This window comes from Natator depressus, chromosome 13 (assembly GCF_965152275.1).
Source record: "Natator depressus isolate rNatDep1 chromosome 13, rNatDep2.hap1, whole genome shotgun sequence".
NCBI classification, from domain to species: domain Eukaryota; kingdom Metazoa; phylum Chordata; order Testudines; family Cheloniidae; genus Natator; species Natator depressus.
Genome location: NC_134246.1, coordinates 13,320,765 through 13,345,584, shown reverse-complemented (window position 1 = coordinate 13,345,584; position 24,820 = coordinate 13,320,765). Strand labels below are relative to the sequence as shown.

Genomic DNA, 24,820 nt, shown 5'->3' with positions numbered 1-24,820 from the left:
GGATCCCCTAGATATTGAACCTGGCCCTTGTTGCTGTCAACTCTGACGGGCAGAAGGGTTACACTAGCACTTTTAAAAAAAATCTTCTAATGTTATCACTCAACCAGTGTTAGCAAATGGTGGGAGTGCTACTGTACGGTGGCTGCAGGTGTTTCTACAATTGTCCTCTAATCATGCTCGGAGGAAGTCTAGCAGTCATGGTAGTAAAAATGTTAGCACGTAGTCACCAGTGTTCCTACTGCTGCTCCTTTGGCCTGAGTGGTTAGCCAATATTCAAGGCCTCACCTGGCTGTTTCCATTAGGAGGAGAAATTGATAAGAGTCGGATATTTCTTTGGGGCAAGCCTGTTTATTTACAAATGAATGCACACAAAGTGCTGTTTCCCTGACAGAGTAGGAAAAATCAGGAGGCAGTTTCCTTGTTCAGAAATCCAAACTTGATTTCCAGCCAGTCCTGTGCCCAAGAAGCTCCACCTCTTCTCCCTCTCAGAACACATTGTCTGCTTCTCTCATGGTCTCTCTCTCTCTCTCCGACACACACCTGAAACTATCAGTCCCAGGGATCCCTTTTGGCCCACACAGTCCTGCCTCTGCCCTGGGCTTGCATGCAGTCTAGTGCCTTGGACTGTGGCTTCTATTGTTTCAGCTAATACTAAGAAAATGGCATTTAATTGCTTCCTCATTTCACCTGAATGAAAGACAGCTGGCATGCTCAACTTGTGAGGTTTGTGATAGCTCACAGACCAAAGATGTTTTCAGGCAGCCACTAATAACCTCCAGCATAACACCACTATTGCTACAGCCAGTGGAGCTGAGCCAGTGATACTACAATGCCAGGAGATTTTTTTTAAATGTCATTGTGCACAAAGCTTTAGAGTTTCTGCCTCAGTTTCCTCTCCTGGACAACTGGGATAACAGCCTGATGTACTTCATGTGGGTGCTATGACTTAAGTTTTGGAAAGACCTTGAAGATGAAAAGTCTATGCAAGTGCTAAATATTTATTCTTTTGTCTACCATGAACCCTTAAGCCCTGTTTGTTATATAATAATGGTTTGAATTTTGAAGGTGAGCACCTGCATTTCCTGTTGTCATCAATAGTAGCTGGAGGTGCATAGCACCAGTGAAAATCCGGCTATAAATCTTCAGAAAAAAGAAATGGCAAATGCTTATTCAAATCATTCTGCCACTGATCTATACACAATGCGGGATATGAAATTTCTTACCAGACTTACACATAAATCCATATTTACTGAGGGAAGTGTATCTAAAACATGTGTAAGTTGCATTTATGGAAGGTTGTGCATTTTTAGAAAACAGCTTTTAAAAAATGTAGATTTCTTTCAGTTATGTTTTAATATAATACGTACCAGTGTGTCACTGTAGAGCTTCTTCATTTCATCACATCTTTTTGACAATTGGGAAAGGTGTCCTTCATACTTCTGAATTAGACCCTGTAATAAATTGTTTTAAAAACCCCACAATGTTGAGTAGATACAAGGAGACAGTATGAAAGCAATACTCGACAGCAATCAGATGATTCATTGATAACAAAAAGGAGAATGCAGGTCAAATTTTCCATGTGCCACCAAGACTGTGAGCTATGCAAAATATAAGCATACCCCAAATCTTCTGCATTGCCAGCACAGCCCTGACACCATGTGCACTGTGAGGGAGGAGGGGGGCTCTACCACCACACCCTACCCACCTGCATGGGGAAGGGACGTAGCCGCTCTGTAGAGCCTGCTCCCCACCCCGTGCTGCTACCTATAATGTGAGTAGTAAAGCTGGTTGAAAAAATGTTGACTGAATTTCTTCAGGTGAAAAATGCCTTTTCATCAAAACCAAAATGTTTTGGGAAGGTTTCTCAGGCCCAGGATGGAATTTCTAGTCAGAAAAGAGAGCCCTCTTTGAGCATAATCAATAGTCAGGGAGTTACCAAACTCACCAGCGATATGGGAGACCCAGATTCAAATTCCTGCCCTGCTGGATTAGGAGTAGGATCTTGAATCTAGGTTTCACACATCCCAGGTGAGTGTCCCAGGCACCAACCTATCAGCTATTCTGGGGCAGCTCACATTGCCCTTCCTTCTCTCATGATAGGACAAGAAGCAATGGGCTTAAATTGCAGCAAGGAAGGTTTAGGTTGGACATTAGGAAAAACTTCCTAACTGTCAGGGTAGCTAAGCACTGAAATAAATTCCTTAGGGAGGTTGTGGGATCTCCATCTTTGGAGATTTTTAAGAGCAGGTTAGACAAACACCTGTCAGGGATGGTCTAGCTAATACTTAGTCCTGCCATGAGTGCAGGGGACTGGACTAGAGACCTCTTGAAGTCCCTTCCAATCCTATGATTCTATGGGTTTTTTGCAAAAAATTTCACAAGGCCTCATTTTTATTCTGCACCAGAACAAAACCAGATTCTGAAATCTCAAGAATTTTTGTGGAACAGAAATGTTGGTTTCCAGCCAGCCCTAGTAAGTAGCCATCACAGAGACATAACCATTGGTTTGTACCCTATTACACCATGCGTCAGCTGGAAAGCCAGATTATATTGAGCCCTAACCAAGTAGAATATATTATTCATCAGCTATCTCCAGCCTAAATAAAGTTCTGGTAAATGTTACCTTTAGTTCCTTGTAGAACTGTGACTCTTGGGTTGTTGCCTTGATAATCTTGGACTTGATAAACTTTCTGTACTGAATAACATTTTCCAATTCTTTCTTTAACACTAGCCACAAAACAGAGAGGAAGTGAAACATTTCAAGAACTTCAGTAACAGTAACACTCATTAAGTTGTGTAAAGGCCTGCCTATGCCTCACAGAAAATCATGCAAACTTGAACCTCCAGCTCCATAGCACTGGCTGCTACCATTTGAGCTATAGGACCAACTGCAGTAGATGGCAGCAAGAGAAGGCTATTATCCCAGAGGTGGGGTAGACCACTAGAACCAGGTGCTGAGTTCCAGAGGGCTGACTGGGAGTGCAGTCCAGCCCTCTTTCTCCTCTACCCAAGGAGTTGGGGGAGCTCCTGCCTTATGTGGTGTCCCCAGGAGGTAGGACTGGCCCCTGGGGCCACATGCTGGGGATGGGATTGGTTGAACGGGGAGTTTGACCCATCCCTCTTTCTCCTCCCTCCACCTTGGGAATTGGTGGAGCTACATCTGGTGCCCCCAGAGGGAAGGGGAATGCATCATGTGATGGGTCCAGGTTGATGGGTGAACCCAGTCCAATTCTCTTTGCCCCATCCCCCAACACTACAGATAATCTGGCAGCTCCTAGTAGGTCCAAGTACACAGTGTCTGTTGTTGCAGATTTGGCCATGGCACCATGTGCCTGGCCTTAAAATGGCCAGTGATTTGGGCAGGCTGCCAAAATGCTCCCAAGGAACACAAGTGACAGAAGGAAAACAGTGATTTTTAATAGTTAATAGCTCAGCAAAAGCTGAGTGCAATTTCATGGGACATGCTAAAAAAGCACTTCAGTAGCCCAGGGGTGTACGTCCGATCAAAGGCCTGCTGCAATCAGGAGCAGGAGAGCTTCTCTGAGAAAAGCTCACAATTGTCCTTTATAAAAATGGCAATTTGAATATAGGAGTCACTACCAGCTCCCCCCATAGGTAGTGCTTTTGTCATTTTGCCTAGCATAGAAGATAGACTTCTTGGTCAACAGTTCCATTTATCATCCCTAGCACACTTTTTTAAAGGTAGATAAAACGTTTGTAAGCCTCTTGCTTCTGATAAAATTGAAATACATTTGTATTTGTTTTTTATGCCTTTGTTGCTCTGCAAGGGCCAAATCCAAAGCCCATTCACTTCAATGGTCCTCACATCAATGAATTCAATCACCCTTTACATCTAGCCCCAAATTCCTTCAAAACCCTCCCAATTGCTATCTTATATTTGACCTCCCAGTTTTGCTCCTTTATACTGGCTTCACTAGAGGTGCATTTCCACTTACTGAAGATACTGGTTTAGCTCAAATGGCTTCTTGAACTTCATTACTTAACTATATTGAGTTTTGCCTTGCTTTTCTGCATGCCTCCTAGAAGTAATTTTGATAGAGCACCTGTATCACTTAACATCTGAATTTAAGGCAAACTTAATGGATTTTGCTATTATCAGACAGTATATTTTGATAGATCATTTCTAAACCATATGGACACAACAAATATTTCTCTTTAAAATTCCACATGATAACATGACGGTTATATATAGCCATGGCAACCTCTTACCTCAATATTTTGAACTTTTGCCTCTCTTTACAAACTACAAAATAAGTGCAATGAAAACCTGTTTCGAGTGACTGCACAATGTATGAAAGTCTTTCTGTGAATTTAAAAAACGTATTTACATACCATCAACTTCAGCACGGAGACCTTTGATGGAAGCTGGAAAGGAACAGAATGGGAGATTGGAGGGAGGGAAACAAATGTTAATAAAAATTATGCACATAATGTGAAGATGGGGACTTTTGCAAAAGGGTTTTTTATCCTCTTACCACCAGGAACAGCTTCAAATTCTGTCAACTCCTGAGAAAATTTAGCCAAATCAGGCTCATGTAAGAAGATCTGTTCCACAAGGGCATGAAGCAAGGTGATCTTCCTCTCCTTACCCCGCAGCAGCGATAACTACAAATAGAATACAGCAATAAATTGACAGTCTAGGTTATTAGACATTTTTTAAAAATTGGAAAAGCAGGGATGTTGATAGCTCCTAGGTAAATTTGACAGGAATAGAAGACACAATGGAATTAAACCTTTCTCTTTTCAATCTGCCATCCCACATACATTTCTGGTTAAAATTAACTTTGCATTTTCTCAGGTCCTTTCTTGTTCCTGTGTAATGTCTCATTTTTCTTTTTGAAAACTTAATGTATCTTAATTGACTGCAATTGATTCTGCATCTCCAAATATGCTTCTATCCCGGTTCCCATTTAAAAGCACTATGTGGTGTTCATGTAGACAGTAAGATTCCTTAGTAGAATCTGGGGAGATGCTTTGTGCAGAAAATGATTTTGAACATATTTTTCATTATAATAGATGTGGCATTACAGTACTTATAAAAAAAAATAAACTGTCTCAGAACTGTCATTTGCATTATAAATTACACACTCGCATACTAAAGTCTCCTGTGGGAAAAGAAATCTGAATAATTAAAAAAACTCTCTTCTATTTACAGACCAAGCAAAATCTGATAATATTCTTAAAAGATTCAAAGCATCTTATAGAATATGCATTCAATTCCTAGTTCTGGGATCAGATCAGATTCCATTATTGCTGAGTGGCGTGAGGAAGGGGATGCATGGATGGGAACTGTGCTCAGTGGCAACATTTACTGCTGGCAAATCTTAATGAGGCAGGGAAAGATGTGATGGAAAAGTCAGTTAAGAGATTGTTTAAGAACTAAGGGCCTAATTATGGTTGGGGGGAAGGGATAGCTCAGTGGTTTGAGCATTGGCCTGCTAAACCCAGGGTTGTGAGTTCAGTCCTTGAGGGGGCCATTTAGGGATCTGGGGCAAAAATTGGGGATTGGTCCTGCTTTGTGCAGGGGGTTGGACTAGATGACCTCCTGAGGTCCCTTCCAACCCTGATATTCTATGACCTGTTTATTCTATGTTCCCGTGGCAAGTGCATAGGATTGATATGGCTGTATAGGGTTAATGTGCCTGGTGGAGCCAGTTGGGCACTAAGATGGCCAGCAGCTTTGAATAGCCCAGAATGGATATATCAGGATGGAGAGATGCCTGGTGAGCTGTGCTGGGGGACTGAATCCTTTGCCTTTGAAAAGATGTAGCAGGTACCACTAGTGAGCATGGTGCTTTCCCAAGCAGCTCTGGGACTTTTCTATCTACTTCTGGACTCTGCAGGCGTAATGCTTCCAGTCACCAGTGCTCTTCCCCCACTCGCATGCCCCGCCCCCCTCAACCCTACGCACAGCTCTGCCACACCTGGCAGCTTTCCCACAGCCCTCAGTTTAAAAAATCCTCTAGAACCTTTTTAAGATTACATGCCAGCAGTGTGGTGTGTTTTGGTTTAGGTGGAGCCCATCTTTCCTGCATAGGTTCCTTCTTTCCCAAAAGGTTCAAGGTTCCCCAGTTCTTGATGGACCTAAAACCCTCCTCCCTGCACCATTGTCTCATCCACACACTGAGACCCTGCAGTTCGCTCTCTCTCTTCCTGGCTCCGCATGTGGGCAATTTCAGAGAATGCAACCATGGAGGCTGCGAAACAGGAGTGCTGCAGCTGCAGAGGTTCACGCTAAGGGGGTGGAAAGGCCGCATAGCCTACCCTGTGCAGGAAGAGTCAGACCCTTGGATCTGGCACACTGAAGGGGTTCCTCCTAGAGACTGTCACAAAACTGGGGGCATAGCACCGATCCTGTGGATCTGTGACAGGCTGTCTGACTGGGGGTGGGGACACTCTATTGTGTCCCTGAAAGTCTCCTCTACATACCTGTCTGTCTCCCTTAGCTCCTCCAGTGCAACCACTCTGGCCTCAAGAGCCCATACGGTCTCTCTGAGGGCCATGAGCAACTTGTACCGTATGCTCACCTATGCCACCAGCCTATGAGGAAGGTAATTGTACATGCTGAATTCAGGGCAATAAACTGGATAGCCCCACTCTGCTGCTGGGCTGCATTATTTTTACTCTTGCAGGTTTTTGTGCTGGAGAGAGTTATTGGCCTAAGTTTAGAGTATGTTTGTTAGATGTATGGGGAGAGGGGAGTACCCCCCCCACCTTTTCTCCTTCCTGTGATTCTTTTCTGGGAAGCTTTTCTGGCACCCGTCTAGAACTTATGTTATAGTCCGTTAGCCTCCTCCCCTGCTGCTGAGCACTCAGCAGCCAAACTTTCCTTACCTTGTTAGCTCACTCTGTCTTATTATGCACTCTCACTCTGTCATAGGGCTCCCGCTGCTCAAGAACTGGACCTGGAAGGAGTGCCTCTTGCACTACCTTTCTAAACTTCCTGGTTCAGAAACTCTTCTGGTCAGTTAAGAGCTGGCTTGTTAAATCATTGCTCTCTCTGAGTTGGCTCTGCCCCATGTCAAGGGACCCTAAAGGGGTTATGGATCAAGGGACAGCAGGCTACAGCCTTGTTAGTAAGCTCTCAGAGGTTAATGACAATTAGTTAACCCATTTTTAAACCCAAATGTGCTTGCACAAGGCTAAAGGAAAATCACGTTTAACATTATGTTAGTTAATATGTGCTATAACACAGTGTTTTCAATGCTAGGAAAAAGTGTTAATTCACTTTGGTCAAAGAAGACAATCGAAATCCTTTGGCCATCTCTCTTCCAGCCTTTTCATTTAAGTAGTTCCCAATGGCTAAGATGTACTCCAACACAGCAACAAATTTCTGGCTGGCTTGCAGCTCTTTGCACGCTCGGATCTTCTGGTTTATTAGCTGAAACACAAAAGCCTGACTTCAGTTCAACTGGAAGGTGTGAGTAAAATGAGGTCTTTACCTCTCTCTCTCTCTTTGTTAGGTCTAACTGTTCCTAGCTGAAGTACACAAGCAATATTTTAGCTGTTGTAGGCCTGTCTTTACATTAATTTCTTTTGGAGGACAGGCCAGAGCTTCTCATGAACCCCTTAGTAAAATTCTCCCATCAAGATAAAAGGAGTGTTGGCATGATTTCCCTGCTTCTGATGAGGACATGCCCTTCCTGAATCCTGCCAAATTATCCATGCCATAAAAATGCCATGAAGAACACATATTTTGCTATTGGAATACACCAGATTGCCCCATCAGGGGAAATGGATAGCCTAGAGCCCAGCAGAATGACTCTATCCTTCACCCCACTCCTGCCCATTTCTAAGTATACCAGCTGAGCACCGTGCTATCTTATCAAAATACTCCATACATTTTTTCCAGGAACAAACCTAATCATTTCCAGCAATCAAATTTAATATCACTGTTTGCCCACTGATGCTGCCTTCTTTCTATGGTTAGGGATAAGAGATTTTTTTAAAAAATAGGAAAAACAAGTGAATAAATTCTCCAGTGCCTCACACTTCTTGTGTACAAGATACAAAGTATACAAAGTTTGTAGGAAGGGGGAAAACTGTACATCAGAGTCAGGCACTGTAGTAAAGTATATTGATAATACAATACTATTTTATGTATAAATTCTACACATTACACATATATGTTATTCAGCCCAAGTAATAAGACACCTAGGGAACTAATATACTGTGCAGTGAGTAATAAATCACCATTTTATTATAACTTCAAAGCAATCATTAAACCACATTCCGCAAATATTCAGTTATTTGGTTTCAGTGTGGGAGGGCAGGAGTGTAACACTGAGCTAGACAGGGTCAGAAATGTGTGTCTCACCAGTGTTCTCGCTCTAGTCTTGTTCTGAATTGTGCTCAATGTTACTATGGTTTTAATTAGACCTAGGGTTGTCAACCCTCCAGGATTGTCCTGGAGTCTCCAGGAATTAAAGATTATGTCATATGATGGAACCTCCAGTAATACGGGCAACCAAAATTGACAACCCTAATTAGAGTTGACAGGGGACAACAATTCCATTTTGTGGCAACTTTCATTTGTTTTCACTGCAATGCAGAATGAAAACAAAATCTTTTCAACATTTTTGCAAAAAACAAGTTTGTGAAAATGTTCATTTTCAGCTCAAAGTGTGTGCGCAGCCTGGTGGTTAGGGCTCAGGCCCGGGAGAGGGAAGATGCAAATTCCAGTGTCTGCTGTGCCTGATTCAACGTAGGTTTTTTTTCCTCAGCTTACTCTGAACCAGAAAAAAGCAGGGACTTGAACTTGTGTATCCCACCTCTTTGGCCAGTACTCTAACTAGGCCAGGGGTTCTCAAACGTCATTGCACCACAACCCCCTTCTGACAACAAAAATTACTACACAACCCCAGGAGGGGGACCGAAGCCCGAGCCCACCCGAGCCCTGCCGCCCTGGGGCGGGGGAAGGCAAAGCCACAGCCCCCTGGGCAGGAAGGCCAAAGCCAAAGCCCGAGCCCCGGCGCTCCGGGCTGAAGCCCTTGGGCTTTGGCCCTGAGTGGTGGGGCTCGGGCTTTGGCTTCAGCCCTGGCGGTAGGGCTCAACTTTCAGCTTCAGCCCGGGCCCCAGCAAGTCTAACACCAGCCCTGGTGACCCCATTAAAACAGGGTCGCAACCCACTTTGGGTTCCCAACCCACAGTTTGAGAATCACTGAACTAGGCTATAGAGTCAGCAAGTACCTAGCTCTGAGTGTGTGTGTCTCTCTCTCATCAAAACCAATGCATCTCTGTGAAACATTTTGACTTCATGAAATTGTTCCAACCAGCTCTAGTTTTAATGTCATTCCTCCAACTATAGGGGCAAGAGGCCCTGGAACTCAGGAAGGGATTTAAATTAACAGGGGAGCACTTCTCCTGCTGGCTGACCAATGGGAGATGGAGAACCTGAGGAGGTGTGCGAGGAGAGGCCCAATCCAGCCTTCACAGGCATATACTCTCCCCTTGCTTCTCTACTCTGGGCTGTCCTTCCCACTGCCAGTCCAATCAACAGCAGGGTGAGTCAGAGGAGGTAGCATTTAAAAAAAAATGCTACAGTGTTTTACCATAGCAGCTCCCCAAACACTGCAATGCCACTAATATATGCTGTTCTAGTTTGGGCTTTTGGGGGGGGTGGGGGGGGACTATTATTGTAGACTACTGTGGCTTTTTAAAAAAAACAAAATAAAGGATTCACCCATCTAGTGCCTTAAAAACGTATTCCAGGCAACATCCACAAAATGTCAGATGCGCTGATTGGTTTAAACTGTGTCTCATGTCATTCCTAAGGTCCTGCATTCTGCAGGTGGCATTGTGTTAATAAATGACCTCAAGTTTTGGCTTATCCAAGGGTATTTTAAACACACCAGCAGGTAGTACATATTGTATTTCAAATCTAGACCATCTCTAATTTAGTTTCATACTAGTTTTGACTCCCTTGGCTATAAAAGCCATGAGCCATATAGATCAAAACTCTTTTGCATATTGCTTTTGAATAATGCAGTGAAATGACATCTTATACATCAGGCTGCCTGCATTATTACAATATGAGCTGTCAACATTATGGCTGGTGAACTGTTTTCCCATTGAAAAGCTCACCTCACATACACTGACTTTTAAAATTTGCATCAAAGACATCTGGTGCTTTAATATGTAAGTGGTGGATTTGAGTTAAACACAAACCATAAGCAAGTCATGTCACTTACAGGCTCCAGATCACCCATGCACCCAGGAAGTTCTCGTATCGTAAGCAAGAGATCCAATCTTTGGCCTAAATGAGGAATTTTACACATCTGCATAGGACAGGATAGAATCTGAATCAGTTGTGAAATGATCATCCAGCAAATATTGTGTTAATCAAACGTGTACTTTTAATAATGGGTTTGTCAATTCAGACCTAGACACAGATTTTTATAGCACTATTCTCATGTATTAATTTTACACTACCCCTTAAAAATTTAGTCATACAATTGCACACATAAGGTGCATGTGCAAATTAAGCACACAGATACACATGCATTTGGGGCCAGATGTCATTAAAAACAATGACACCGACCTCTTGGGAATAAGAATGGGCTCTTTCTACACACAATTCTGTGTCTAAAGTTTCTGGAAATCTGGCCCAAAACAATCCAATGCCTTCTTATTTTCAGTGGGAGCAGGGAGGATCATAAGATGTGCTTAACTTTTCTCCATATGCTCTCCCTCCTGAGTGCCTCTCCATATCCTGACTCTGGCTGGGATTAGAAATATAAATGCCAAAATATCATAGGAAGGGCAGTTTCTTGAAGTGTTTTAACCCATGCTGGAAAAGGGAATCCCAGAAATCTCACGTGACATGTTTTTAATCACTGCTACATTTGCTTACCTCTAGCATAAACTGATCAACCACATGCAGCTCTGAAGGAGATCCCTTGAAGGACTGATACATTTCTAAATCTTTTGGAGTTGGCAGATATCTGAGAAATAATGAATGAAAATAAGAAGTTTTCTTTCCGAGAAAAATATTGTATGTATGTATACAGTTTGTCCATTCCATATATTGTACCTTTGGTATTTTGTATTATATTCTACTTGTTGTCTTTCAGATTATTTAGTAAGCATACTTCCCAGGAGTTCAGTCCAACTGCAGGGGAAGCTAACAGTAAGTGGCCACATACATATCTGGTGATCATAGTAATCAGTTAAACACAAACATGTGGCCTGGGAAATAATAATAACATGCAGTACTTAAGCAGTGGCTTTTCATTTGTAGATCCAGCAAGAATCTTAGAATCATAGAATCATAGACTATCAGGGTTGGAAGGGACCTCAGGAGGACATGTAGTCCAATCCCCTGCTCAAAGCAGGACCAATCCCCAACTAAATCATCCCAGCCAGGGCTTTGTCAAGCCTGACCTTAAAAACTTCTAAGGAAGGAGATTCCACCACTGCCCTAGGTAACACATTCCAGTGTTTCACCACCCTCCTAATGAAAAAGTTTTTCCTAATATCTAACCTAAACCTCCCCCACTGCAACTTGAGACCATTATTCCTTGTTCTGTCATCTGCTACCACTGAGAACAGTCTAGATCCATCTTCTTTGGAACCCCCTTTCAGGTAGTTGAAAGCAGCTATCAAATCCCCCCTTATTCTTCTCTTCTGCAGACTAAACAAACCCAGTTCCCTCAGCCTCTCCTCATAAGTTATGTGTTCCAGTCCCCTAATCATTTTTGTTGCCCTCCGCTGGACTCTTTCCAATTTTTCCACATCCTTCTTGTAGTGTGGGGCCCGAAACTGGACACAGTACTCCAGATGAGGCCTCACCAATGTCGACTAGAGGGGAACGACCATGTCCCTCAATCTGCTGGCAATGCCCCTACATATACATCCCAAAATGCCATTGGCCTTCTTGGCAACAAGGGCGCACTGTTGACTCATATCCAGCTTCTCGTCCACTGTAACCCCTAGGTCCTTTTCTGCAGAACTGCTGCCGAGCCATTTGGTCCCTAGTCTGTAGCGGTGCATGGGATTCTTCCGTCCTAAGTGCAGGACTCTGCACTTGTGCTTGTTGAACCTCATCAGATTTCTTTTGGCCCAATCCTCTAATTTGTCTAGGTCCCTCTGTATCCTATCCCTACCCTCCAGCATATCTACCTCTCCTCCCAGTTTAGTGTCATCTGCAAACTTGCTGAGGGTGCAATCCACACCATCCTCCATATCATTTATGAAGATATTGAACAAAACCGGCCAGAGGACTGACCCTTGGGGCACTCCACTTGATACCGGCTGCCAACCAGACATGGAGCCATTGATCACTACCCGTTGAGCCCGACAATCTAGCCAACTTTCTATCCACTTTATAGTCCATTCATCCAGCCCATACTTCTTTAACTTGCTGGCAAGAATACTGTGAGAGACTGTGTCAAAAGCTTTGCTAAAGTCAAGGAACAACACGTCCACTGCTTTCCCCTCATCCACAGAGCCAGTTATCTCATCATAGAAGGCAATTAGATTAGTCAGCGATGGAGAGGAGGGCAATGTCTCGACAGTTGCCACAGACAGCGCTGTCTCCCTTTTTGAAAATGGTGATGATGTTAGCATTACATAAGTCAGCAGGGATTTCTTCAGTGTGCCAGATTTTGACGAGCAGCAAGTGAAGCTTGTTAGTCAGTGTTTCTCCCCCCACTTTCAGTACTTCAGCTAGTATGCCGTCAGGACCTGCTGCTTTATTGTTCTTCATTTGTTTAATTGCTTTGCAGACCTCCTCAGGTGTTGGTAGGTTGGCAAGAGTTTCCCATATTGGGTGCTGAGGGATATTTTTGGTTTTCAGCCAAAAGTACTCAATTTTAGGTTTTTTGATTTAAAAAATCCAAAAAATTGAAAGAAAGATGACACTTTCTACGAAAATGTTTGTTTACTTGAAAATCTGATTTTTCCCCAAAACTTTTTTCCAATGGAAACTTTATACATTAGTCTAATATGTACATAGAAAATTGAAAGTTCAAAGCACCAAACAATGAAAGCCAGGAGTGGGAAAGTAAAGATTTACCTTAACTTTTCATAGATTCAGCCACACTGCTCCTCCAATGGGATTTATATGATTAAACCCTCATTCAGCCAGCTCCCCTAATGCAATTGGTTGCAATGAATTTATTTCATATTTACTCCAAAATAAAAGCAGAATTTTGCCCACTAATCATGACCTTAATATTTTAATGTTGCATATAGCTGTAAAATGTTGTGCATTTTCCTTTGGTTAGTAGGCTTTGGATTTCCCATTGATGTTTTTATACTGTAACAGGTTCATTTTACACAGAGGAGGAATGCTTCAGAAAAAGTTTCCTGACTCATTGTAAACGTGTACAGTGTTTAGGCTCCTAGAACATACATCAGTTTTCCTAAATAATTGGGGCCAAGTTTTCAAAAGTTCCCATTTCAGCACCCAGATGTAGTGGGCAGATTCTCAGAAATGATCATTTTCCTGCAGCTTCTGTTGTTTTGAGTCCAGTGTTCTGAAGAGAAACTGCTAGGTACCGAACACTTTTGAAAATCTGCCCACTTCATTTAGGTGTCTAAATGGGAACTGAAGGACACTGAGCTGTTTTGAAAATCGGGCTCTTGATTCTGAAATGTATATGAAATCTGTTTCATATAAGGAGAAAAAAGCTCTCAAACTCTTGCTGAAATTTGTAACTACATTGGACTCTGACAATACATTAGCACAGAACAGAATACCTGCCCTCATATAGAATCTAACACTACACACAGCTGCATCTGTTAATGCTTCTCTCAACATCATCACTATATAAAACAGCACTTTGAAATCTTGAAAAAAATCCTTTTCCATTTTATATCATTGCTTAATGAGCTAGTACCCCAGCTGGTGTAAATCAATGTATCACCACTAACTTCAATGGAGCTGAACTGATTTAAATCAGCTGAAGACATTGGTGTAAATATAGAGTGGTGTTTTGAGGTCTGAACGCGGGGTATATGTTTGGGGAGGATATGTGTTTGCACATACAGGGTAGGTCTAGGGTAAGGGCATTGTTTAATATCCGGGGTCATAAGGATTGTTTAATATCTGAGTTATTCCTGTAAAAAAATGCTCCCTGAACTCCCTCCTTTAACTTCAGTGAGAGTTCCCGTAACTAGTGCTTTCTCTCCTAAGAGAGAGTTTGCATAGTTGCCACCTGCAAGTAAGATTGAACTTGTCCTGTGCACTCTGCCAAATTATGTTATCAGTGGCGTTTGTTCACTCCTATTAGCTCCACCCACCTGTTTGCTTATAGACTGCCACAGATTAACAAAGTATTTCAGGAGAGTTCATTCTTGGCCAGCATGTACTTAAGTCAGGATAGTTAGGAACTAGAGAATAAAGTCACTTTTTGTAACCAAGGCTTCGGAGTCAGATCCTGTGCTGGTGTAAATCAGGATAGCACCATTAACTTCCACAGAGCCAGGCTAGTTTTCACAAACTGAGAATCTGGCCCACAGACTGCATAAACTAGTAACTTAGTTGCACCCAGGTACCAGGAAATCTTTCACCAGAATATCAATGCCTTTAAAAACATTAACATGACTTTGTTTGTGCCTATGATAGGGGAATTATTGAATTGTCTAAATCCTCTTCTATTGCATGCAGGTTTTTGTACAAACTTCCCCCGCACAATACATGCAATACCACTGATCTTCCAGTTCTGGTCATCTTCTAAGCACAAATATAATTCCAGGCATTTATAAGTGGTGTGTGATGTGGACAAACGCCTGGTGGAGAGTAGAGTCAGGGTTCCAAAATCACTTTTGGAACTTTTGCAGAAGGAGCAGTGTTTTCATAATTTTTTTAACACCTGCATCCTTCACCTCCCCAACAATATCTTGATCAAATAAGTTGAAGATGTTCTTGATTGGGGAAGAAAAGCAGCTGCCTGACAATTTTTACATGAGTATTTTAAATTTATGGCAAAGGTACCAAACCCCTGGAATAGGCACATACACATCTGTATGTATTATGGGGAAGATTTTCAAAGGCAAAAAAGGGCAGTTAGGCATCCAGGCTCACAAACTATTTAAAGGGATACTACCCAGTTCCTATACACTGCAGGTGGTTATGTCCTACTTGTGCCTTTGAAAATCTGTCCCTATGGATATAAATAAGCACAAATTTAAAAAAGTTACAGAAACTTCATATTCGGTGTTGGATCAAAAAAATCTCTACCCCTAATAAATACTGTGTGTGATGTCCATAACATCCGTCTGTCCAAAAAAAGCTTTTATAAGACCCGCCCACCTTGCCCCTCTCCAAACCGGTATTCAAAAGGGAAACAGGATTCTCTTTATTTGTCTTTTTCTCAAACAAATAACTGATGGCATAACAAGCTAACACTGTATTGGATTGTAGTGGATTTTCCCCATAAAGATAATGCTGTCATGGACATGGGAAATCCCACTGATCCAATGCATTCTCATTTCACTCACTTTGCACTACACATAACCACTAGACCTAAAATCATGTCTGACTTGCTGTCACTTCCCAAACTCCTGCTTTCCTGAAGCTTGCACAAGCTATAGCAGGTGGCTGCTGGTTTCTTTGGGGAACAATGGATAGCAGACTGACATTTATACATGCTCCTCTAATTTTCAATGCAGCAGTCAGGGTACATCAGATGCCTGGGTAAACACTTTCCCTGAATGTTCCTTTATTTGCAGAAAATGAATCTGGTAATAGATATCATAAAGAATTGAATCCAAAAGGTTACCTTCTTAGGGCTGTAATCTGCTCATCTGTAAGTCCGCCACCATCTTCATGTAGAATGTATAATTTTTCTTTCAGCTGGTTTGGTTTTATATGAAAACTTTTCAGAAAAATGTCTAGAGGGAGAATGATTCTTTGATTACTTGGAGATAAATGTACAAGGGAGGGAAAACACGGGAACATTTCACATTCACTTCCCTGATAAAATTAGATTTCACTTAGCAGCCACTAAAAGTTCAGGTGAAAACCCCTGTCTTTATATTCTCTTCAAGTACAAACAGCTGTAGAGCAGCAAAAATCCAGATTATTTTTTGTTAGAATGCAGTCGTTGCATTAGACAGAACTATCGAGATACTCTCAGCTGAAGGCACACAAGTGCTTACTATTAAAATATTCCTAAAAAGAAAAGGAGGACTTGTGGCACCTTAGAGACTAAAATTTATTTGAGCATAAGCTTTCATGAGCTACAGCTCACATTCCTGTTGAGCTCAGCCTAGTAGTCAGAGTACACTTTCATTTGTTTGGAATAAAAAACAGCATACAATTACACACTGATCTTTATTTTATTTCTTCTGGTGCTTTGAATATCAAAGATATTAAACCTTCCATTTATTTTTGTTTTTTTTAAAGCTCATGAAAGGTACCAATTGACAGCCCTGGAGACTAGTCATCTGTTTATCCACAAAATAAAGGCAGCAGCAATGCAAGCTTCTCTTACACTGCACTTCAACCCTCCCCTGGAAGGGCTACCCCTAAGGGTATGTCTACACTGCAAAAAGTATGTTCTTAAGTCAGGTTAGCTGCAAATAGCATTGAATACAATGGCAACTCAGCTTTGCAGCTAAAGTTCAAGCCCAGCCTTTACTATAGGTTTTAACTCAAGCTGCTAACCTGAGTTGTCATGTCTTCACTGCTATTTTAACTTGGGTTAGCTAACTTGAGTTAAGAACACACCTTTTTAGCAATGTAGACATACTCTAAAGGGACATGGTTTCCTGGGGTTCCATCCTCTGAGTATGGTTGTTTTGGGGGGTTTTATAATGTGCTAGAGACAGCCTGGCTCATATTAGAAGCTACAAAAGGGAAATGGGAATAATCAAACAGGCTTATTTGTCTGTTCCCAATGATGGGTAAAGATCCTGCATTGTAAGCCAACTACCTGAAAAAAATGACTGCCAACCTCTCTGTGAATATCAAAGTTCAGTCCCTAAAGGCACAGCCCATAATACCACAACCTGTTTGGTATTGTGTTCTCAGCCTTCAGCATCATCAACACAGAGCAAAGGGGAAAATATATATAGAAACAGAAGGAAAAGTGAGAAGCTTAAACATGCTTCTAAATGTTGCTATGGACTTTTTGGCTCAGATTCTCTGCTGGACTGGAGTTCAACAGAAGAAGGGGGCTGTCAGGAACCACACTTATGGGTCACTGATTCTCTGCCTCATCCCAACCCAGGTTACAGTAGCTTTGGGGGGAAGAGATGGAGTGTAGCATGTTCAATCTCTGCCTCCTCCCACACCCTGTTCTGCCCACTGCATTGGTGTCATGGAAGCCTACAAAGGTTGAATCAGGATTAGAATATATTCCTGTTCCAACTCTCTCTTAAGTAATACTGTTGGTGTGAGACCTGAAATACAAATGGATCAGAACTGTGACATTTTATACACATGCTTGGCTCAGAGTGAATCTGTGGAGACAGGAGAGCAGATGGGAAGAAGAGATGAAATTCTATGCACTGAATGATTTAGTCAACAAATTTAGCCTCTTCCTGATCACAAACTGTCCTCAAACAGTTCATGATTTTCTTGAATGTATTCAGACTTTGAAATTAGTCACTGACTAACTTTTGGCCTGCAAACAGGTGAAATTTTTCAACTCAAATATTTTTTTCTGGTGAAAAATGCACATTCACCAACACCATAATATTTTGTAGATTGTGTTGATTTCACCAAATTGTTTTGGTCAAAAAAAAATTTTTTTTAAATTCTAAAAAAAGTTAAACATTTTTGTTTTGACATTTTCACAATAAAACATTTCAGTTCAAAATGACTTTGTTTAGAAATTTCTTTTAACTTTAAAATGTTTAAAACCAAAAAATTCTCAAAATTGAAACAATGATTTTTTCAGTTGCCAACAAACCAAAAAAAAATCCATTATTTGCCTAACTTTAGCCAGGAGCAGTCCAATGCAAGTATTTAACAGCTAAAATTCAAGCTGCTGTATGTTGGTTAGTCACACAGGTCAATGGGCTTGCTTCAGTTTTTAGAACTCTTAGAATCAGGTTGCTAGTGCAAATATTTGTGGTCAGAGTTCAGAATTGGCTTTCCACTAATATTCTCTAAATAAAGGTGCTTAAAATTTATCGTGTCCATAAACATTGGTGGCATTGAACTTATTTTCTAGAATAATCATGGAAATCTGACCCAAAAGGGATATACACAAAGGTGAACTGAATTGAGTTGTTTATTCAAGGGAATGGCCACTATTTTTTTTTTTAGGTTTTCCCCTAACTTTCATAGTATCTGAGCCGATATCTCCACTCTACTTCTCCTTCCCTAACTCTAAGTCACCTTCAGTAACTTTTACAGTTCCTTCAAAATTAAATGTGTTACCAACAGCTCCTTGGAATAATATTTTGCTCTCCTTACAGAGCTTTCCATTTACAGATCTCAAAGCATTTCCAAAGTCAGTTAAGGATTTTCCCCATTTTGCACATGGGAAAATTGAGGCTCAGAAAGGTGAAGTGGCAAGCCCAAGGTCACACAGCAGAGTCTGGTTTTCCAACTCCTACATCAGTAATTTATCCATTAGATTAGACCACACACTTTTCCATTAGCATAAATTTTTCATTGAGGCCCTAGACCAGTGGTTCTCAACCTTTCCAGACTACGGTACCCCTTTCAGCAGTCTGATTTGTCTTGCGTACCCAAGTTTCACCTCACTTAAAAATCTGGGCTTTGGCTTCAGCCCCACGCAGCAGGGCTCAGGCTTCAGCTTTCTGCCCTAGGCTCCAGAGAGTCTAACACTGGCCCTGGTGACCCCATTAAAAAATGAACTTGCCCTCAGTTTGAGAACTGCTAATATAGTACATAGAACGGGATAAGCAAATCATTGTCTACATGAAATTGTAGTTTGTATCGAGTTCGCTAGTGCTTTTTATGTAGCCTGTTGTAAAACCAGGCAAATATCTAGATGAATTGATGTACCCCCTGGAAGACCTCTGTGTACCCCCAGGGGTACATGTACCCCTCATTGAGAACCATTGCCCTAGATGTCCACTTTCCTGGTTGACTGACAGTACTGCTCTTGTCTCTGTCACACTGACACATGTAAGCAGGTTCTAGAGCAGTTTATTTCTTGTACAAGAAACCATGAAATAGCTAAAAATAAATTAAATAAAAATTTAAGCTATATTGGGCTATAATTCTAGCTATATTTTAAGCTATATTGTGTGCTTTCTTATTCTTTTTTCTCTTCCAATTCCTTTCCAACTCTCTTTGCTTTGAAAAACATGCAAATTTTTAAGAAATTATAACCTAACGACTTTTTGAGACTCATCTTGTTATTCATTAATTTATTTAAGAACTGTGGTTGACAGAACTTACTATGAGATTAATCTAACTTTCTTTTTAGAATTAATTTAACTTTTGATCAAAGTTTGATCAGCTTGTAAGAGAAATCAAAATAGTCTCTGAAAAACAATTATTCTTGATCCTTTTACAACTACCACTCCTCATTAGAGTAATTGAAAGAGTTTCCCGTCATCTTACTAGTGAAGTCAAGTTAACCCATTGATCTGTTTCATTAGGTGGGAGAGTTCATTCCAGTTTAGGTCTTCTGCAGAGCCAATGAGTAGTACCCCAGATACAAGGAGGAAGACTCCAACTGATGATCTGTCATTCAGACTGGTAACTTACATTAGTAGTTTGAACTACCTGTGCCTGCATGGAAAAAGAGCCAGTGCTCTCCCTGCAGGGGTCTGTAAATAATCCAAGGCAGTGGTAGGCAACCTGCAGCCTGTCAGGGTAATCCGCTGGCAGGCTGCCAGACCATTTGTTTACATTTGCACGGCTGCCCGCAGCTCCCAGTGGATTACCCTGATGGGTTGCAGTTCGCAGCCCACAGGCTGCAGGTTGCCCACTGTAACTAGATTACTCCAGCTCTTCGTGTGTCAGTGTTTTAAATTCAACAAAAGAAAGACATTGTACATTTAGTGCACTTGGCACATCTGAAGAGCATAAGTGTATTTTATTAGAAATTTAGAGGAAGTTATGAACAATTTCTGCTTCTCTGAGGCTAGGTATGGAGGCAGCTCCACAAATTGGCACCTGTGCAACCTTGACTATGAGTTACATTCTCACATTTCCAAAGCACTCAGAATATTAACTGTCTCACTGTTTTCCTGATACACTGTACCTCACTCTATCCCCACCACCCCCTACCAGTGACATGTGCCATTAGCCTCATGCAAAGCTCTTTAAAGTCAATGGGAGTCCTGCCATGGACTCCACTGGCCTTTGCATCAGGCCCCATATGCCCATCTTCTGTGACATCATGGGACTAGGTGCAATATATCCACCAAAGCATGAAAGAGGAGTACAGCTCTACCATACAGAAATATATATTCACCTCTTAGAGAAAGCCAGGTTCTAAAAGTAAAAGGTCAGTAAACAGCAACTGAGCTTGCTTTGTGACTTTTAAAGATAGCTTTTGTGGCCGTGGAAGTCCCTCCTGAAATAGGGCCAAAACCTCAGCAAGCAGGGAGACTCCGGGAATAGGAGCATAGAAAAGAGAGAGGGAAAAGCCTTGGATCATCCAGTCCATCTCCCTGTCAAAGAAGGACTATGCTCTGCAGAACGTGCTCACATGTTTTGTCTAGTCTAGATTTCAGTGTCCAAAGCATGAAACTTAAAACTGCTTCCCTTGGGAAAATAATCTACAGCCTAATAGATCTCACTGTCAGGAAGCTTTTCCTGATATTTAGTCTATATTGCCCCTTTTTTCAGTTTCATCGCACTGCTGCTAATTATACCTCAGCACCCTAAATAATTCTCCTCTCATTTTGGTGCTTCTGCCCTTCAAATATTTGTAAACTTTGCCCTTGTCCTTCTTCCCAAAGCATCTTTTGGGGGGGAGGGGTAGGAGGAGGGGCGCACGCGCGCACACACACACACAATCTTTAAGAGTCAAATTTAGAGAAATTGGGCCATGCAGTCCTAAAATTTCTATTTAGACATTTACATGTGAACCTACCTGATTTACACATGATATTGTGGTAATCGTAAATACAAGCTGCAGGCAGGCTTTGCCTTATGCATTCAGAATATGTGCACACAGTTCATATTATTACACTTACTGAAGGTATGTGCAATTTTTTGATTTAACATAATATGCCGATTCACTGAAGGTTCATTGCCTGAAAATACCACCATGTCCTGGATATGAAACTGGTCATAGATTCTAGATTCATCTATTTTTTTCTTATGTAGGCTACACGATGCCCAGATCGATTTCTGAATCTAAAAATACAGGAGCAACAACATAAATTTAAGTCACAGTAACATTACCACAAAGTTTCCATGCAAACAGCTTCTTTAAATTACTGTTGTTCTTACAGTGACAGACCCATCATTTGAAAAAACAAAACCAGAAAACAACTGGCAGGAGTACCAGCTACATGGAAGTATGAAATCACTCTGTGCAGGCCAGGGTATAGCTGCAAACAATCTGCACGTATGGTAAGTGGCCATAATGTACCCTCCTATGGGAAGGTATGCATTGAACCTTGCAGAGTTTCTGACACATCCTCCCTTTAGCAGGAGACAGGCTCCAAACCTCCCTGAAGGTGATGCAGGAATGCAACTAACACTAGATGCTATCTAGACAACCACAAGGTTCCCAGAGCAGTGTTCTACAGAGAACAGCTGTTCCCAAGTTCCATCTTTCACCCAAGCTATGTTACCCCTAACTGCATGATATGTACTGTGCTCTCTCACTCTCTCATCACCCATCCCCCTCCACACACAGATCTATTTTAGCTCACCTCAGGCTATGTTGCTGGAAAGCACAGCACCAGACTCCGAGTTGGGAGGCTTTAGGTCAAAAGTCATACATGTTTCCAGGGTTTGGGATGGGGGCACTAAGACCAAAGGAGCTAGCTCAGAATGGATGAGTTGTCACAGGTGAGGGCAAGGCCCTGTGTTTCAGCTCGAAGTGGAAGTACAGTGCCAACAATACTGCAGGAGCATTCTCTGTCTATCTGCTGGCTTGCCAGAAGCAGGAAATTCTGGGCATCTCACAGGAAAGCCTGTTCTCATCTCGTGAGCTTCAGGACATTGGCTCCAAGCCAAACAGGCACAGTCAGATAAAGAAAATGGATGGAGTAACCAGGCTTGAACTGCCCAACGCTGTGTGCATAGTTTTCCCCAAGGAGGAAACAACACTAGCAAGTGTAGGGAAAGCCTTCATGTATTATCAGGTGTAGCCTTAGGCATAGACTATGTGGCAGCATAGGGTGTCACATCTAAGGAAGTGTCTGAAGAGTACTAATCCTGCTGTTATCATTCAGCAGCAGTCTAGTCTTAAACTGCTTTTCTCTAGATATGAAGTTTAATTCCCACCAATATCCCCCTCCTTTCATTTCTGGAATAGGTGGCTTGGTAGGTCTCTTCCCCATCTGTTATTTCTAGGTGCAGCTGGTGCTCTGATGGGCCCCAGAACATTGAGTGCAGTGCTGCTTCCTCTGAAGCACCTGTGTCATTCAGACAAAGGATTCTGGAGCATACTGGGGAATTCAAGGCAACCACCAGTTGTGACTGAGTAAACACTGGCTCTGGCTGGAAGAAGTGACAGAGAAGACAGAGCAGGTGGTCTAAAAGATGCCATTAAGGATGTGCATGGGATGGGCAAATCCCATCTTTGACAGATATGGCAATCACCTGTCATATCCTTGGGAATTATTGAATTCACTTTAAGTATCTTTGCAGTCCACTGTATTAAATGAATGGTTTATGTAATATTGTGGGCCAGGACTGTGTGTAACCTTGAGAGAGGGGAGGCATCACAGATGTGACACCTGGGGGTTCAAGGGACTATATTGACCAATGAGCCAGACGAGAATGGATTTTTGGAACAGAAAGTGTTAAGAGATTTTGCAGGGGAATATCTGGAGGGAAGTGAACGCAAATTCCCCCTCTACAGTAATGCAAAGGACCAGCCTTTTGAAACTATGCCCGGAGGCATTGTCTGCTGATCTCCTGTTATGTGAGGCCAAGATCAAAAACCCAAGCTGTATAACAGAAAACCATAGTTGCTCTGCTTCTGAATCTGAGATGGCTATGAACTTGAAACCACAGAGAAAACCCAGTTGTGGGTTTTGAAGGACTGACACTTACCTCTGTTATGCGTTTTAGCATGCATGTTGGTTTTTAATTTTAATTTTAATATTGTTTTTAATACGTTCTCTCTGTAATGCAGGCAATTATGCTGTTCTTAACTCTGAAGAGAAACGAAATCACAGATGCTGGCCGAGAATATCACAATGTGGGCAGGGAACTGGGCAGCCTTTATAAAAACCCAGTCAAGAGTGGAAGAGATGCAGGTTTCTGCCCAAGAAAGGTGATGGCTGAGGAGCTGAGAGCCTAGAGTGGGTGCTCTCGAGGGACCGTGAAGGAGTAATACAGGTGCAGTTGCCCTGAACTGTGACAACATCTTCAGCTAATGTGCCTGTGGATTTTGCCTATTCTCAACATTTAAGAAAAAAAACTGGCATGAGAACATTGTCACGTTCATTCCTTGGTAACTGTTAAATATATTAACATATAGATTTTCAACCAAGGGTACAACTGCCTGTGCAAAATCTGTGTGTACAACTTTACAACCAATGTGAATGAATATTTACTGCAATCCCACTTGCAAAGTGGATAATTGCACATGCAGTTAGGTGACCAGGTTCTTTCATGGAATAGTTACTCCACTTGCATGGATAATTACTGCAGTAGTACATGCAACATAGTTGCACATCCTGTCATTTTTTAAAAAAGTTTTCCCCTTCCTGCATCAGCTACTTGACCATGATGAAGAGCAGTTACTTTTTATCCTGACCTTCTCTTGAGGAACAACATCCCAGTGAAAAGCTTTTGTTCTTTTCAATGCTGGCAAGAGGCAGGAGGGCGGCAGGAAAGAAGGTGGTGGCGGCACCCCTGCCTGAACTCTGGAAAACGGAAATGATGATGATGATGCTGGGGTTGCTTGCTCTGTCAGGGGGGTTGATCGGGGAGCTGCTTCAGAACCCAGAGCAAGGCAGTGGGCTCCTTCTGCCTGCTTATCTGGAGAGAAGGTGAGTTTTTCATATACAGCCTCTGAGGTGTCTTCTCCAAAGTCTTCCTGAGGTTCTGAGCGATTCTTCCACAGCAGACAATACCTGTCTATGAGCGATACCCATTCATTCTGGAGCTTGCTAATGTCCTCTGCCCTGTTATTCAGAACAGTAAAGGGTATTCGAAACCTAAAATTTAAGAATGACATTATATAAACCCAAGATAGTGTAAATAACATGCTGACTAACACAACCACAAGTATTTCTGATTTAAGCAGAATGGTGCTAGACAGCTTTACTTGTCAAAGGAGACTAGCGCTGCTGACTCTGACCTTTTCAGTCAGAGTTAATTGCTTAGGTTTCTAAAGTTAGAGAGCTGAAGCTTTACCATATATTGACTCTATGGTACAGTTTCCTCATAATTCCTCTTCTCCTCATGGGGGAAGATGAACAATCCCCTTGGTATTACCCTTGTGCTTACTCTACAAGCTAGTCAGAAACTATTTACAACAACTAAGATAGTCATCGAAGGATAAATCCCTCCATGAATGCTAAAGTGATGACTAAACAGCCTTTGTTACCCAGGTTTAAATGTAGGCATTTGACTTCATTCTGTGGTACTTTGAGACCCACTTCTACAGCTCAGTTACCCAGTCATTTATCCACATGGTTGTGACTGCCTGCTTTTTCCTGTTGCTGTATTCTACTTTGGGGCATCTAGAGACATGGTTATTCAACCTTATTTTAATTGCTCTGTTTA

The 24,820-nt window shown here is 42.0% G+C and overlaps 1 protein-coding gene across 1 annotated transcript in view; it reads right to left on the bottom strand.

The window, feature by feature from the left end:
- LOC141997269 (uncharacterized) overlaps window positions 1-24,820 on the bottom strand; it is a 63,042-nt gene that overhangs the window by 6,698 nt on the left and 31,524 nt on the right. Inside the window, exons 7-16 of the mRNA XM_074969570.1 lie at window positions 23,847-24,249; window positions 21,100-21,262; window positions 15,747-15,858; window positions 10,874-10,964; window positions 10,212-10,298; window positions 7,250-7,402; window positions 4,497-4,626; window positions 4,354-4,386; window positions 2,624-2,727; window positions 1,368-1,451 (exon numbers count right to left, since the gene is read on the bottom strand). Of these exons, the coding sequence (XP_074825671.1) occupies window positions 1,368-1,451; window positions 2,624-2,727; window positions 4,354-4,386; window positions 4,497-4,626; window positions 7,250-7,402; window positions 10,212-10,298; window positions 10,874-10,964; window positions 15,747-15,858; window positions 21,100-21,262; window positions 23,847-24,249 (1,360 nt within the window). The remainder of the gene's footprint in view (window positions 1-1,367; window positions 1,452-2,623; window positions 2,728-4,353; window positions 4,387-4,496; window positions 4,627-7,249; window positions 7,403-10,211; window positions 10,299-10,873; window positions 10,965-15,746; window positions 15,859-21,099; window positions 21,263-23,846; window positions 24,250-24,820) is intronic.